Raw genomic sequence first — 16402 nt, 5'->3', positions numbered from 1 at the left:
ACTTTCCTGGTTAGATGACCCACGCAACAACACAGCATCTGTCTTATCTGGCTTGAGCTTACACGCAATTCATTGATTGATTGATTGATTGATTGATTGATTAATTGAACACCTGGCAGCGGATGCACTTAAAAAATAATTTGTTGGCTGCTACTGAAAATGCAAGTCACCTTGATAGCGCAGTCATCAATGTCTAAATGACGGGTTGGAATCCTTAGAGGAGGCTCATAGCTGTCCAGCTGGTGCCTCAGCGGCTGCTTTCGATTTATGGCTTTGGAGGGCTAGGCAGGTCGACAGCAGGGAAGAAGGAAGGAGAGACGTTTTGCCGGAGGTTAACACAGTGAGATAATGCATGAAAGCTATAGAAGCTACGCATGGCAGTAAAAGAGGCATTTCCTCTTGCGTACAAAAGGAACGACCCTTCTAAGACAACGCCGGCTGCAACAAATCTCCTCAAAACAAGGAAAGGGGCTTCTAAAAAACACTTTCAAGCTATTTTGTGTCGCTGTATACATGGAGATTTAAATCAGCCAATCCCTCTGCTTATTCATGTGTTAAAATGCCTTTCTGTGAAATCAAGAATGTCAATAACTAAATGCAATAACCAAGAGGATATTCAAAGTGTTATCTCAAGTGTTCAAAGACGCATTCCATTGATGCAGAAACATTCAGAGTGTGAGGCAGGGCCAGTGAGATGTGTGGCTTTAGGTTCCTTGCCAATGCTTTAAATGTATCCCATTTCACTGTGATCCAAATCCCTATAGCATTTCATTGTGTTGTTTTTAAGCAAATGCAATGAACTGGGGCATCTCCACAAGGCAGTTTGTTGCAGGTTCTGTGCCACTGGTGTGCGCAATTTTTTTTTGCAATGTCCGCACCATGGCATCCTCTTCAAAATGCCATCCTGTTCCAATTCCTCCCTCATTTAATTTGAATTTGCAGTTTCTTTGGAAACTCTGACAAGTGAAGAATAACCACAGAAATGATCCCAATTAAAAGGATGTGAAAATATGGGATGGGCTTTCAATGAGGATGAAGTTGTGTGGATGCTGCAAAAAAAGGTGAATGCATGCATAAACAGCATCAAATACAAATGTGCCTGGCATGTGCAAGAGTCCCAGTGGTGACCTGTAGGAATGGGAGGTGGGGAATTCAATTCAGTTCACATTTTAAAGTGAATCTGCCTAATTCACACTTTCTGAAACAATATGTGACTGAAACGCAGCCATCTGCCAAAACTTGCACATCTCCGAATTTTGCAATGCAGTTTTCCAGCAATGTGTACAAAAATGCATATACTGGTGAAAACGTCGTGCAAAAATGCATTATACTGTGGGCAATTTATCTGCAAAAATGTGTATTGTGGGCAAAATTGCATACAAAGACGTGTACATTCAGGGGAAAATATTGCACTGGATGCTAATGAATTTTCATGAGGATCTTTTTTTTTTTACTATTGCAGACTGAGGTGAAAAATGAGAAACTGTAATTAACAGATTCCCTCATCCCCAGTCACTAGTGTGCTTGGTTCAATTTTATAAAGAGAGAGGCACTTACAAGTCCCGTGTGCTTCTTGCAAGACTCGCATGTTAAGGCAGTATCTCCATTTCTCCAGCTGTCATCTCCAATCTCATCACTTATGAGAAATTCATTCAGTTTTTGCACACTGGGACAAGACATGGAAAAAGACAAATGGTTACAAGTCATAACAACACACTGAGAAACTACTGAATAACGATTGCAACATCTTCACGGCATATGGTGTAATCCACTTGTTCCAACCGCATGTTTCTTGGCACTGTGACAGATGCTCTCTGGACAAACAGTTCGTCACAGGGCCAGAAGCACTTGCAAACTGTGCCATTTCCAACTGAGTCTGCAAAGATCCCACGATTATTTTCTCTCCAATGGGAAAAGAACATGTCTACACTTTAAAAGGAGGGATGTTCTAGTCCAGTCATCATCCTAACCTTCTAAGTTGGGAATTTTGGTTCACATGGGGAAGAGCTCAAATGCAACCCCTCGTCACCTGAATTTGCACTCGGGTCCTGCTTGTGAGCTTCCCATAATAGGTATCTGATTGGCCAGAGTGCTGGGCTTGATGGGCATTCTTCTTATCTTATGGTACATGACAAGGAAGAATTTTACCTAGCAATGGACAAACTTTCTTCAGCTCGATTTAGAAATGGGTCACCCATTACGAACATGTTTGAAGAAGTCGGGGGCCAGGGGGAGGACTTACAGAGATGATTCTTCAACATCAACATTGTTGGACTGGTCATGTTGTGCAGATGTCTGATTATCATCTTCCAAAGCAACTACTCTATTCTGAACTTAAAAATGGAAAGCGTAATGCCGGTGGTCAACAAAAGAGGTTTAAAGACTCTCTCAAGACAAATCTTTTAAAATGTAGCATAAACACCAACAGCTGGGAAACACTGGCCTGTGAGAGCTCCAGTTGGAGAACAGCCTTTACCAAAGATGTCATGGGCTTTGAAGACACTCAAACTCAGAACACAAGGGATAAATGTGCTAAGAGGAAGAAGTCACACTTGGCAAATCCACACCATGATCAACTCCCACCCAGAAACCAATGTCCCCACTGTGGAAGGGCGTGGGGATCCAGAATTGGCCTCCACAGTTACTTACGGACTCACTGTTAAAAACGTGTTTATGGAAGACAATCTTACTCAACTACGAGTGATCACTAAAAAAGAAGATTACATTGGTTTAAAATTACCTTTCTATTTTATCCAAGTTTCAGGCACTAATCTTGCTCAAGCACAGCTTTCCAAACACCCATAAAATGCCATTTTTAAGGCTCTCGTGAGAAAGCCTGGAACTCCCTCATTTTCTATTCTGAACTGGAGAACTTTAGGGGTGATAAAGCACACCTTAGATTTGACAAGCTGCCAAGATGTGTATTTTTGAGCCAGGCATTGCAAAACATGGTGACATCATTGGATTTACTTTGCGCTACCCTGCTTATCTAGGGGGCTTCCAAACTGTTGCTGTTTTGTTGGTGGGATTTAATTGCATGCCAGCAAATCCAGGTTGTAAAATTAAATGTATATGGCATTGTTGCACAACAAACCCACTTCCAAAAGAATCTAGATTTTCTGCAGGAAGGAAAGTGACGAGAAGATGCACAGGAAAGTTTGGGATAGAAATTGATTATTGCAAAGTTGCACAACCTGCCTTCAAAATAGATCAGAATGCATGTTCAATAAGCAACCAACACTATATAACCTACCCCTTGCAAACTAGGTGCAAAGAAATCAGGATGAATGCTCAATAAGCAGGTTAATGGAAATCACCGTGGTCTTTCAAATGACCACACTCCTAAGGGAGTTTACATTGACATAAGCTAAGATTCCTTCTTTAGTAGACTGCAATGGTGCATTCAAAATTCAAATGGGATTCATTCACAGAAACCCATAAAAGGTTGTCTACCAGTGCAACACGCCTATTCCCTAAATGAAGGGGATTGGCAGACCCAAGTAACCACTTAGTTATCCTGGGAACGGAGCACTTAATTCTATATGCTAATTGGATGGGTGATAATGAGGATAGAGTGGCCCAGTCTATATTCACTGGTGCATTGCCTTGGCTGAAGGGGAAAAAATAAGAGGAGGAGGAGGAGGAGAAAGCTTCTTAAAGGTTGAGATTTGTCTTGGCAAAAAATGGGATCTTTGCAGAGCTCAAGTGTGCAAAGCAAGACAGACATTCTCTACTGGTGTTACAGCCGTGCTAAATATAGCACACACAGAGAGAGAACATTTAAACAAATAGAAGGCGGGTCTGGAGACTGGAAGGAAAGATGGAAGATACCATGTTTAGGGTTAGAAAGCAACTTTCTTCCAGGCTTCTCATTGGACTGACCCCTCTGCTCCCCACCACCTCAGCTTCCTATGCAGTCAATTTCCGTTCAGTTTAGGAAAAACAAAGATAATTCAGAATCCGCACAAAGAAAAGGTCAGATCTGTAACTTACCTAAATTCTGCGCATGTATTTTTCCTTTATTTTGCTTGCACTAACCACTGCCTCATTTTCCTTTATTTTGCTTGCACTAACCACTGCCTCATTTTAACCACTTATGTAGGACAAAAGTGGTTAAAATCGTTAACCAAAGAAGGAGAGGGCAGTAGGTTAGGAGCAGAGCAGGTGCTTTGCTCAATTAGCCACACCTATTAATTTCAGTGGGTCTAACATTGGATACAACATTAACCTAGGTTCACTAATTTTAATGGCTCTGCTCTGAGTAAAAGTTAGTTGGATACAACCCACGACTGCCTCAGACTCAATTTCAATTTGTGACCAGATTGGGAAAGACCCGTCTGAGGCAATGGAGGGCTAGCTGTAGATTAGCAAGACTAGGGTTGCCATATTCCCCAAAAGTGAAAATCCGGACAAAGTTCTTGAGCTTTTGGGGGGAACATATCTTTTATCTTATAAAAATCCGCCTGGACGCCAATTTCAGAGCCCAATTCTGGGATATATGGCAGCCGTAAGGAAGCACAATGTCAGACTAGAATGTCCAACAATATTACATAATAAATTATTATTTGCTTATTATATTTGCGTACCACCTTTTCCTTCATGGAGCTCATCCATGGTTTTTTTCTCCCCATTTTATCCTCACAATGAAGTGACCTGGACCCTGAGATCATCATCTGAGGTCCTTCTTCATGTGCATCCCCCATGAGAGATCCAGAGTGTGGAAACAGGAGAAGGGGCCTTTGTGGAATGCTCTCCCCAAGAAGGCTCGCCTGGCGCCATCATTACTTATCTTTAGACTATACTTCTCTATAACCAGGCCTGTTGGAAGTGGGGCGGTGGTGATGTTTTTAAAGTATTTCTTGTTTTCCTCTTGGCTTTCATGTATCTATGTGGGGAGGTTGTCTGTCTGCCTGTTTGGTTCAGGTACGTAGCTGTGTTGGTCTGACACAGTCAAGATGATAGATAGATAGATGATAGATAGATGATAGAGAGATAGATAGATAGATAGATAGATAGATAGATAGATAGATAGATGATAGATAGATAGATGATAGATAGATAGATGATAGATAGATGATAGATAGATAGATAGATAGATAGATAGATAGATAGATAGATGATAGATAGATAGATAGATAGATAGATAGATAGATAGATGATAGATAGATAGATAGATGATAGATAGATAGATAGATAGATGATAGATAGATAGATAGATGATAGATATAGATAGATAGATGATAGATAGATAGATAGATGATAGATATAGATAGATAGATGATAGATAGATAGATAGATAGATAGATAGATAGATAGATAGATAGATAGATAGATAGATGATAGATAGATAGATGATAGATAGATAGATAGATAGATGATAGATGATATAGATAATTGTCCAGTAGCACCTTAGAGACCAACTAAGTTTGTTCTTGGTATAAGCTTTTGTGTGCATGCACACTTTGGTATCTGAAGAAGTGTGCATGCACACAAAAAGAACAAGAACATACCAAGAACAAACTTAGTTGGTCTCTAAGGTATATATTTTGCCTGTTTGGTTGTAAGTCACTTTGGGTTGCCCTGGGCAAGATAAAGCGAGTAACTAATTCAATAAATAATAATAACAACAACAACCCTGTGAGATATGTTAGGCTGAGAGGCAGTGACAGGCCCAAGCTTTGTGGCTGAGTGGGGATTTGAATCATGGATTTAAATCCTAGTCCAACACTCTAGCTGTTTCTCCACACAGGCTCTCAGCCTGTTCCTATGCATTAAAGCACATACAGTGGTACCTCTGGTTACGTACTTAATTCGTTCTGGAGGTCCGTTCTTAACCTGAAACTGTTCTTAACCTGAGGTACCACTTTAGCTAATGGGGCCTCCTGCTGCTGCCACGCTGCCAGAGCACGATTTCTGTTCTCATCCTGAAGCAAAGTTCTTAACCCGAGGTACTATTTCTGGGTTAGCGGAGTCTGTAACCTGAAGAGTCTGTAACCTGAAGCGTATGTAACCCAAGGTACTACTGTACCTGATGATGGCCTTGACAGCAAATCGAACAACTGTGGAAAGCAGGAACAGCGGTGTGACCAGGATGTGGAAGAGCGACAACGATGCAAAGGCCTGGGCTGTAGTTGGTGGTTCCTCTTTAATATACGTGTATGTCACAAAAGTCTGTCATGTCAGGAAAAAGAGGGTGTTGGTTATGTTGCTTCGTAAAGAACAAGCGAGGCAAAGAATGTGTGAGAAGGGAGGAGGGGGGGTTGGAATGCAATGCTCTTTGCATTTTAATGACAAACTATCTAATTTGGATAGATGGTTTTGGAACGAAATCTGGAACCATTTTGGAACCAATGCGCAAAGTGAAACCAAATTTTATTCCTCAGGGATTCGCACTTCTCTGAATTTTGCACCCCATTTATGCAACCAAAAGTGTATAAAAATGAGGGTCCTCTGAATCCAGTTTGCAAATCTGGATCGGACCCGATCCTGTCTTGACTGATCTGGACCCCTTCCGATCCATCCCAGATATTATTCTTATTGTGAGACTCTTTGATTTAGTTTATTTATTTCATGAAATTTATAGACTGTAGAGAAAAGCAACAACTCAGAAGAGGGTTTACGAAAAAGATAAAATAATATTGTCACTTTAAAAACCTGCAACAATAATTTGAGACCTACAGGATGTCAAAACCACAGTAGAGTAGACTGAAACAAACTAAAACTCATGCAAGTTTTCTAAACATCTGGGTAGGCTTGCCAAATAAGAATATCTTCAGCAGGCTCTGAAAAGAATGAAGAGAAGGCAGCTGCCTGATATCAACAGGCAAGGAGTTCTCAGGGCTATTAAGTGAGATGCAAGTGCCATGGTTTCCAACATGGGGCACACGCCCCACAGTGGGGCAATTTCATTTTTAATGGGGGCAATTCGAGAATGAGTTATTTACAGTTAATGGCCTTTTAGGCTTCCTCCACATGAATAGGAGTTCACTTTTTGAACAATAAGAATTATATGTCACGGATGGGGGGTGGATCAGAATTTTAGAGATGCTTAGGTGGGGCATGGCCAAAAAAAGGTTGGGAACCACTGTGTAAGTATCCTAAACAGGTAAATAGGTGTCCTGTTGCCACTGCTGCAGCTCCTGGACCACTGATACAAATACAGTGGTACCTTGGTTCTCAAACGCCTTGGTTCCCAAATGCCGAAAACCCAGAAGTAAGTGTTCCAGTTTTCGAACGTTTTTTGGAAGCCGAACATCCGATGCAACTGTCAGCTAATGTTTCCGGGGCACCTGCACCAATCAGAAGCGTTGTCTTGGTTTTCAAACATTTCAGACGTCAAATGGAATGGATAAAGTTTGGCGCTCTTTTTTTTTTTACAATTTATTTTGCGTTTTTGTTTTTGAGGCATTTTCGGTTACTTTGTTATTGTGTCTGTGTGGAACCCAGTTCAGCTACTGATTGATTGATTGATTGATTGATTGTGTGGCTGCAAAAAATGGATAAAAGCTCTCCATCCAAACAATGACTATCATCAGTGCAGGTATGAAAAGTATTTAATTTTAATTATTATCATCTACAATACTGTCATTTATTTTATATTACAGTACATTGATTATTATCAGGGACGCGGGTGGCGCTGTGGGTAAAACCACAGTGCCTAGGACTTGCCGATCGTATGGTCGGCGGTTCGAATCCCCACGGCGGGGTGAGCTCCCGTTCAGTGGCGTAGCGTGGGTTGTCAGCACCCGGGGCAAGGCAAGTAATTTGCGCCCCCAACCCATGGATTTGCGCCCCCTAACCCCCAGATGTTGCGCCTGGTGCGGCTGGGGCCCCCTGCACCCCCCACGCTACGCCACTGCTCCCGTCTTTGGTCCCAGCTCCTGGCCATCTAGCAGTTCAAAAGCACCCTTAAAGTGCAAGTAGATAAATAGGTACCGCTTTATAGCGAGAAGGTAAACGGCGTTCCGTGTGCTGCGCTGGTGCTGGCTCACCAGAGCAGCGATGTCACACTGGCCACGTGACCCGGAAGTGTCTGCGGACGGCGCCGGCTCCCGGCCTATAGAGTGAGATGAGCGCACAACCCTAGAGTCTGAGAAGACTGGCCCATAAGGGCAGGGGTACCTTTACCTTTACCTTTTTACATTGATTATTGCTTTCATTTTATGGATCAATGGTCTTGTTAGATAGTAAAATTCATGTTAAATTGCTGTTTTAGGGGTTGTTTTTAAAAGTCTGGAATGGATTAATCAATTTTGCAGTACTTTCTGTGGGAAAGTGCGCCTTGTTTTTGGAACGCTTTGGTTTTGGAATGGATTAAATTTGAGAACCAAGGTACCACTGTAGAAATACAGGTAGGAGGTGTGCTTGGCAACACTTATCCCAGCCCGCGCGTGGCTTGGGAATATCTTTTGGAGGTTTTCCATTTTCTTCCAAGCAATTTCAGAAAAATCCTGAGCTAATCTCAGGACAATATTGTGTGGTAAGTGATTTGTCATCTCTAGTTAGAATCTTTCTCTGTAAGTTGTTGTCGATGGCGATGATGTTTTACATCTGGGAACATTCAAGGGGACATCTGCCCTGCTGTCTGAAATAATACAATCTACCACCTAAAAAATCTAGCACTTCATTCTTCTGTATGTCTACAGCTAATTTAAAAGTTTGCTTAATAAACCACCCAACATTCACACACACTCCAAAAAATTAATTCTTACCGCAAGAACAGCTGCAATTGGTATAGCTGCATTCATAAAAACTGTGGAAACAAGCACAACCATAAATTATATACAGCAACATTTGTCAATGTCTGAACTATACTATAGATGTTTGCTTTAAGATTATTTCCTGCCCGGACAACTCCTTAACTGGAGGTTGGGGGGGGGGGAGCTTTTCCTGTCAAATGAAAACATACAGTACTTGGAAATATTATGGTTTGTGTATTTTACTGAGCTGGGGAACATATTCCCGAAAGAATTGTCGAGTTGTATGCCACAGTTAAAAACGTTGGCTTGGTGGGGAAAAGGGAATTATTTAAATTGCTGAGGTTATGTTAACCTAAATCAAAGGCCATTAAAAAAATAAACAAACTCTGCTATATCAGCTGCCCATAGATGCTGCGTGTGATTGTTAATGTAAACTAAGGGATGTCAACAAGCTTAATAAGGAAGGTTAGATGATTATTTGGAGAGATCTTGTAGTGTTTGTCCCAGGATATGAGAAAGGCAACAGGAGGTCAGGAAATCATTTCCCCTCAGCCAAGTTTCATAAACTTGCAAGCTTCACAAGGCTTTTTTTCCATCTTGGAAGACAAAGAAAACGTAGAGAAGCTGGAAGCTCATCTTGTGGGAAACGGGACTTGCTCTGCCGCATGTGATCTCTCTTCCGTCTCTCTGCTAAGGTTGGGAATGGAGAGGTGACTGAATCCTAGGAATGGCCAGAGGGAGAAAGACAATTGCCCCTGCAGGCCCTGGGGATATCCTTCCCAGTCTTGTAAAATCAGGGTCAGAAGCCACATGCAGGAAGTATGATAATTCAATCATCTGCCTTGGAGCTCCCTAATCAGCTATAATAATAATAATGTTTAACTGGCGGACCTAAAACTAGGAATGACCACCAATTACGATGAATGTCGGTCAAAGGGCGCTACTGAAATCATGGCCTGCCTGTTGGCTTCCCACGAACATCTGGGTGGTTGCTGTGGAAAGCAGGATACTGGACTAGAAGGGTCTTTTTTGATCTCATCCAGCTGGGCTCTTGTTACTTTGCAACATTTCACAGATGACAACGGAGACTCTGGAGGCTTGCAACCTCCAGGGCAGTTTGGTGCAGGTCTGTCTTGAAGATGTCCATGGCCGTGGGCAGTTTTTGTGGCGCTACAAGACCATGAGAAGAGCCCACTTTTTGAAGCCAAAGATCAATCTATTCCAGCATCCTATTCTCACAGAGACCAACCAGGTGCCTCTGGGTGGCTTGCAAGAAGGTTCGGGGTGTTTACAGCACTCTTCCCACCTGTGATTTTCAGCAACTGGTATTCAGAAGCATGCGGCTTCCAACACTGGAGGTAAAAATATAGCCCTTGTGGCTAGTAACCACTCTTTAAAAGCCAGCTCCATCTGGTACACTGGCTGAGACCCTACCTGCCTGCCCACTGTCTCGCCAGAGTGGTGCATGCTCTAGTTATCTCCCACTTGGACTACTGTAATGTGCTCTACGTGGAACTACCTTTGAAGGTGACCCAGAAACCACAACTAGTCCAGAATGCGGCAGTTAGACTGGTGACTGGGAGCAACCGCTGAGACTATATAACACCGGTCTTGAAAGACCTACGTCAGCTCCCAGTACGTTTGCAAGCACAATTCAAAGTGTTGGTGCTGACCTTTAAAGCCCTAAATGGCTTCGGGCCAGTATACCTGAAGGAGCATCTCCACCTCCATCATTCGGCCCAGACACTGAGGTCCAGTGCTGAGGGCCTTCTGGCAGTTCCCTCATGGCAAGAAGTGAGGTTACAGGGAACAAGGCAGAGGACCTTCTCGGTAGTGGCACCTACCCTATGAAACACCCTCCCACCAGTTGTCAAGGAAATAAACAATTATACAACCTTTTGAAGACATCTGAAGACAGCTCTGTATAGGGAAGTTTAATGTTTTATTAAGTTTTTGTATATACCGGGAGCAGCCCAGGGTGGCTGGGGCAACCCAGTTAGATGAGCGGCGTACAAATAATAGAACGTTGTTGTTGTTGATAGCCATCACTACTGCTTGTGGGAACAAATTCCATAGTTTAACAAATAGCATAACTGGCAACCTGTTCTATCCACCCAAACAATAAGATATGGCAACATTTAAGTATGCCATGCTTTTATATATATATACAGTGGTACCTCGGGTTAAGTACTTAATTCGTTCCGGAGGTCCGTTCTTAACCTGAAACTGTTCTTAACCTGAAACACCACTTTAGCTAATGGGGCCTCCTGCTGCTGCCGCGCCGCTGGAGCACGATTTCTGTTCTAATCCTGAAGCAAAGTTCTTAACCTGAAACGCTATTTCTGGGTTAGCAGAGTCTGTAACTTGAAGCCTATGTAACCTGAAGCGTATGTAACCTGAAGCGTATGTAACCCGAGGTACCACTGTGTGTGTGTGTGTGTGATGCCTATTCCTGTATTTACTGCTGCAACTTTTGTATTTTATAGCATATGTAGCATGTGTGTGCTTTTAAAAAAGCATTTATTCTAATTTGTGTGCGGCTGTTTTTGTCTTTGTCTTTGGATAGAAAGGGAGGAGGATCAAACAACGAGATGGTGGCCTCCCAGCCAGCCTGCCACACTCAAGGATATATATACTTACTGGAGAGAGATGTGTAAAGCGCAAAGGTTTTGAGGCTCGTCAGCTCCTTCACCCTCGTTTCTTCAACGCTTCTGCAGAATATGTGCTCCCAGGCGTACAGCTTTAAAAGCTTGATCCCTTTCAGTATTTCATTGGTTTTCTTCAGCCTCTCTGTGGAGTAATCCTTTCCATTGATGGAAAATGGAGGGAGAAAAGGGGGAAAGAGCATTAAACCACCCATATAAAAAAATGCAAATAAATAATAAATAATATTTAAGCAAACTATGGAGTGTGCCAAACTGCAAACTGAGGCCACAGGGTGGAGAGGAGAGAGACTGAGAGCCCATAATGTGTTGCTTATCGTCGAAACCATGGTTTGAAGATCAGCTTGAAACATCAGGAGCTGCCACATTTTCAAATCAGTTCAATAGTTTTTGATGCAAGAATTATGGTACAGTCAAACGTTGGTTGTCGAACGTAATCCATTCCGGAAGCCTGTTCAGCTTCCAAAAATGTTCACCAACTGAGGCACGGCTTCTGATTGGTTGCAGGAGCTTCCTGCACTCAAGCGAAAGCCATGTCAAACGTTCAGCTTCCAAAAAAACATTCGAAAACCAGAGCATTTACTTCTGGGTTTTCGGCATTTGGGAGCTGAAACATTCCAAAACAGAGGCGTTCGGGAGCCGAGGTTTGACTGCAGTCAGTTATATCGCTGTTCCTTTGGTTGATCTGAAACCACTAAGTGCCCATCTAAACAAAGATGATGATGTTGATGATAATAATAATGTCTGGGGTTTGAAAGTCAAACCATGGTTAAGGCAGGGTGCTGAGTTCAGACTTAACACCAAGACATAATTGACAGAAACTAAGGTTTGTGCATCAATAAAGAAACTGTGGCTTGTTGGTAATAAATAAACCACAGCTAAGCTGCTGGGCCGTCTTCACACACCATGCTAATCATGGTTTAACAAACCATGGGGTCCTACTCGAGGGTAGGACGAGTTCCTGACAGTATTATGGGGAAACAAAGCCACGAGTGTCAGTTTAGCTGTTAATAATAATAATAATAATAATAATAATAATAATAATAATAATAACACTATTATTTATACTCCGCCCATCTGGCTGGGTTTCCCCAGCCACTCTGTTAAGCAACATAGAGCCATAGAGTTCTAGAGTTGGAAGGTCCCCATGGTCATCTAACCCAGTGTTTTTCAACCTTTTTTGGGCAAAGGTACACTTGTTTCATGAAAAAAAATCACGAGGCACACCACCATTAGAAAATGTTAAAAAAATTAACTCTGTCCCTATATTGACTATATATAAAGTAATTCTCTTGAATAGGAATCAAATAAACAAAAAGAAAGTATTTTATAATTACTTTATTATGAAATAGTAAGTAAACAGAAATATGAAAAATTATAAAATACTTTCTTTTTAAATCTTTCGAATTTTTCAATTTTTCCCACGGCACACCAGGCAACACCCCGCGGCACACTAGTGTGCCGCGGAACAGTGGTTGAAAAACACTGATCTAACCCAACCTCCTGCAGTGTAGAAAGCTTTTGCCCAACCTGGGACTTGAACTCACGACCTTGAGGTTAAGAGTCTTATGCTCTGCCGACTGAGCTACGTCCAACAGCGTACAGTAGCCAGGCACAGAACTCCAGTGTGTTACCACTCCAGTCGCGTGCTTTAAATAGCTGCCAAGTCTCGTGTGTGGAAAAACAACTTACAAGCGTGCTCTTCTGAGCCTCGGCCAACTTTGTCGCTATGAAATATTGTATTGGAGCCAGCAATACAATGACAGCAGCACCAACCAAGGCACTCTGGCCAAGTAAGTTGTAGAGCAGGATTACCCCCATGATAATCTACAAAAAAAGGGGGGGTGGAGGGAGAGAAGACTTAGGAAACATTGCCAGTTCTGTAGTTCAGTGCACAAACCTGTATGAGATGATCTAAAGGTGAAGCTGCCAAATTCAAAATATGCCACATAATGCATAACTGTAAAGTGTGTGTAACAAAGTTTTACTAATTAAGACGCGGGTGGCGCTGTGGTCTAAACCACTGAGCCTCTTGGGCTTGCCGATCAGAAGGTCGGTGGTTCGAATCCCCATGATGGGGTGAGTTCCTGTTGTTCTGTCCCAGCTCCTGCCAACCTAGCAGTTCAAAAGCACGCCAGTGCAAGTAGATAAATAGGTACTGCTGTGGCGTGAAGATTAACGGTGTTTCCATGAGCTTTGGTTTTTGTCACGGTGTTCTGTTGTGCCAGAAGTGGTTTAGTTCTGCTGGCCACATGACCCAAAAAGCTGTCTGTGGACAAACGCCGGCTCCCTCGGCCTGAAAGCGAGATGAGCACCACAATCCCATAGTCACCTTGACTGGACTTTACCTTCCACGGGTCCTTTACCTTTACTTTACCTTACTAATGTACGTTCACTGCATACATTTAAAGCACTATGATACTGCTTTAAACAGTCATGGCTTCCCCCAAAGGATTCTGGGAGCTGAAGTTTAAGGGTGCTGAAAGCTGTTAGGTCCTTGTCCCCTCCGCCCAGAGCTACGATTCCCCAAATTCCCTGTAAAGAGGGATTTATTGTTAGGCCACTCTGGCAATTGCAGTTCTACGAGGGGAATAGGAGCCTCAAAACAACTCTCAGCACCCTTCACATAAGACAACCCCAGAGTCGGCCATGACTGGACCTAAATGGTCAGGGGTCCCTTTATCTTTAAGGGGCAATAATAACAGTTGTGCAATATGAAACCAAGTGCAATGGTTGCGTTAGCAGAAGCGGGATGTACAACCTGTTGCAAGGACCATGCTAGCTCCTGGCACGTTCTGTTGTGCAAACCATTCCACTAGCACAAGTACACTGCTAAAGGACTTTAACACAGTGCTGCATTTAATTCCTCCCAGTATTTCTTGTAAGCAGCACAGATGTTTCGTTACAATCAAGCAGTATACAAATTTTGCCAAATCCAGCAAAATAAAGATGAGATGATGCATGATGAGACTTGTAGACAAACAACATCTGGAGGGGCATGGCAGTCTCATCCTCTGCTTTAACTGGTGATGCCAAGAATTGAACCCAGAAGTATCTCCATCCATCCATGTGCTCTAACCCTGAGCTTTGGTCCCTCCCTTAAGGCTCCGTCATTCTTTAAGATTCAGTAAAGTTGTGTGGGTGTGGTTTTTTGCAATGAATGAAATGAGATCTGTTGCGTCTTCCAAAAATCAGTCCCTTACTTCGATGCTCTACCTGAACGGGCATAGCCCATAGGTTGGGACACAGGAATAGGAACCACATCAGTTGATTAGTTTCAATGGCGACCAAGTTATTGATCTGTCCCAGAGTCATCTCTCCCATAGACAGGTTGGATGTGGAAAGTCTCAGCATCTTATTATAGATCATTGCCTGTGGAAAGAAGCAGGGCAAAATGTTGGTGGGTAGTATACATTCCTTTTCTTTAAATTATTATTATTCGTTTGCATATTTAATGAAGGAAAAAAGGAGGAGAAAAACATTTAAGACCATAAAGTGAAACAATAGTATATAAATGATACTGAGATGTCAGGGACCGTACTGAGGAGGGCTGCACCGAGAAAGAATGGTGGGAGCCACCCTCTCTCCCTGATCCTGATCCTGAATCTTCCCAGGAGCAGGAGGACAGTATAGATTTAGAACAGAGGGGCATAGTTCAGAAGGCAGAAGCTGGGAAATACTGGATGGGGAATAGCCAGCAGAAGAAACACCGGAAGAGAGAGAGTTAACAGATTCACAGTCTCTGGATAGTATCCACCCGCCTTCTCCGAAGTCTCGAAGAGCTCAGGAAGTATCAGAACAGTAAAACGCAGAGGGTACAAGCTCATATTACAAGACGTAGGAGTGACATGGATTAATAGGCACAGAGGGGGGAGTATCCCTTAATTGGGAGCACCGCCATTTCTAGGAGACGGGTTCTTTGTCCTCTCGCTGTGATTATTAAAGATTCTAACTGGTAAGGCGTTCCTTTCATATGATCTCTTATCTACTGCCACGGGGGGAGGAAGCCAATTCCCCGAAGCCTGACATGAGACTAACAACAACAACAACAAGACCATCATCAATTCACAATCTAAACACAATAACTATCAGTATTGTATTTAGTTAAATGTGTAAGTAGAAAGAAGCCCTCCAAATGTCCAGAGAAATATCCACACAAAATTGAAATATGTTCAAATGTAGCATGGGCTGTCTGCAATAGATAGTGGGTATTGCTGTATAAATCTCTAAGCAACCATAAGGGCTCATAAAATCTGCTTTTGACGTCTTGCCATTAATCCCCAGGAATAAAAGTACATGATCCCTAGGGATGTGCTCCACAAGGAGCTGGCTCAAGGACCGAGGCCTATTGGCAGACCAACTCTACGCTACCAAGATGTCTGCAAACAAGACATGAAGGTTAGCAACATCAACTTCGCTGTTGGGGTATCTCTTGCAGATGACCACAGCGCCTGGAGGCAGTCAGATGGTGTATCCAAATCAGTGACCAGAGGAGGAATCGGAGGCAGATTTGGGGAGTGCTGCTGGTTCGCTCACACTAGGCGAGGAACCTTGGGGCACTGAAGGAGCGCCGTAACTCTGCTTTATGATGGAGCATGAGAGACAGGGGGCGTTGAATTTCGGCCTCATTTGCAGGTGGGGAGAAACCTTCCTTTCCCTCAGCATCAATCTGTAGGGGGCAAATGTCACAAGAGTCTGGGAGGGGGTTCATTACAGTTTGATGAATTGTGGGTGTGTTTTTTGTACCCCTCTTTCTTTCTTTTCAATCCAGAACAATAAAAAAAGACTTGCCCCTGCTTCAGGCCAAGGTTCCTCTCCTCAGAACAGCCTTGCAGCATTTCTGGGCCAGAATGAGCATGGGAACGATGTTTCATTTTGATGCAGTGGCATTCCTACAGCCCAGGAATGTGACAGGGCTCCTCTGAAGAGGAAGTGCGCCAAAGCTTATAAAAAGAAAAAGAAAAAAATACTACTTGCAGCCACCTCATAAAAATGTAAGTGAATCTGAAAGTAGTGCAACTTACATTCTCTCATTGCCCC

At 42.9% G+C, this 16402-nt stretch overlaps 1 protein-coding gene across 10 annotated transcripts in view; it reads right to left on the bottom strand.

Moving 5' to 3' along the window:
- ABCC9 (ATP binding cassette subfamily C member 9) overlaps positions 1-16402 on the bottom strand; it is an 85950-nt gene that overhangs the window by 55917 nt on the left and 13631 nt on the right. For all 10 annotated transcript variants that reach the window (XM_081926717.1, XM_081926718.1, XM_081926720.1 and 7 more), the window contains 7 exons: positions 14579-14734; positions 13055-13189; positions 11340-11502; positions 8712-8752; positions 6029-6171; positions 1558-1666; positions 171-281 (listed from right to left, as the gene is read on the bottom strand). In XM_081926717.1, coding sequence (XP_081782843.1) covers positions 171-281; positions 1558-1666; positions 6029-6171; positions 8712-8752; positions 11340-11502; positions 13055-13189; positions 14579-14734 — 858 coding nt within the window. The remainder of the gene's footprint in view (positions 1-170; positions 282-1557; positions 1667-6028; positions 6172-8711; positions 8753-11339; positions 11503-13054; positions 13190-14578; positions 14735-16402) is intronic.

The sequence above is a fragment of the Podarcis melisellensis genome (assembly GCF_964234715.1).
Source record: "Podarcis melisellensis genome assembly, chromosome: 10".
NCBI lineage: Eukaryota > Metazoa > Chordata > Lepidosauria > Squamata > Lacertidae > Podarcis > Podarcis melisellensis.
This window is presented reverse-complemented; position numbering and strand designations above follow the sequence as displayed.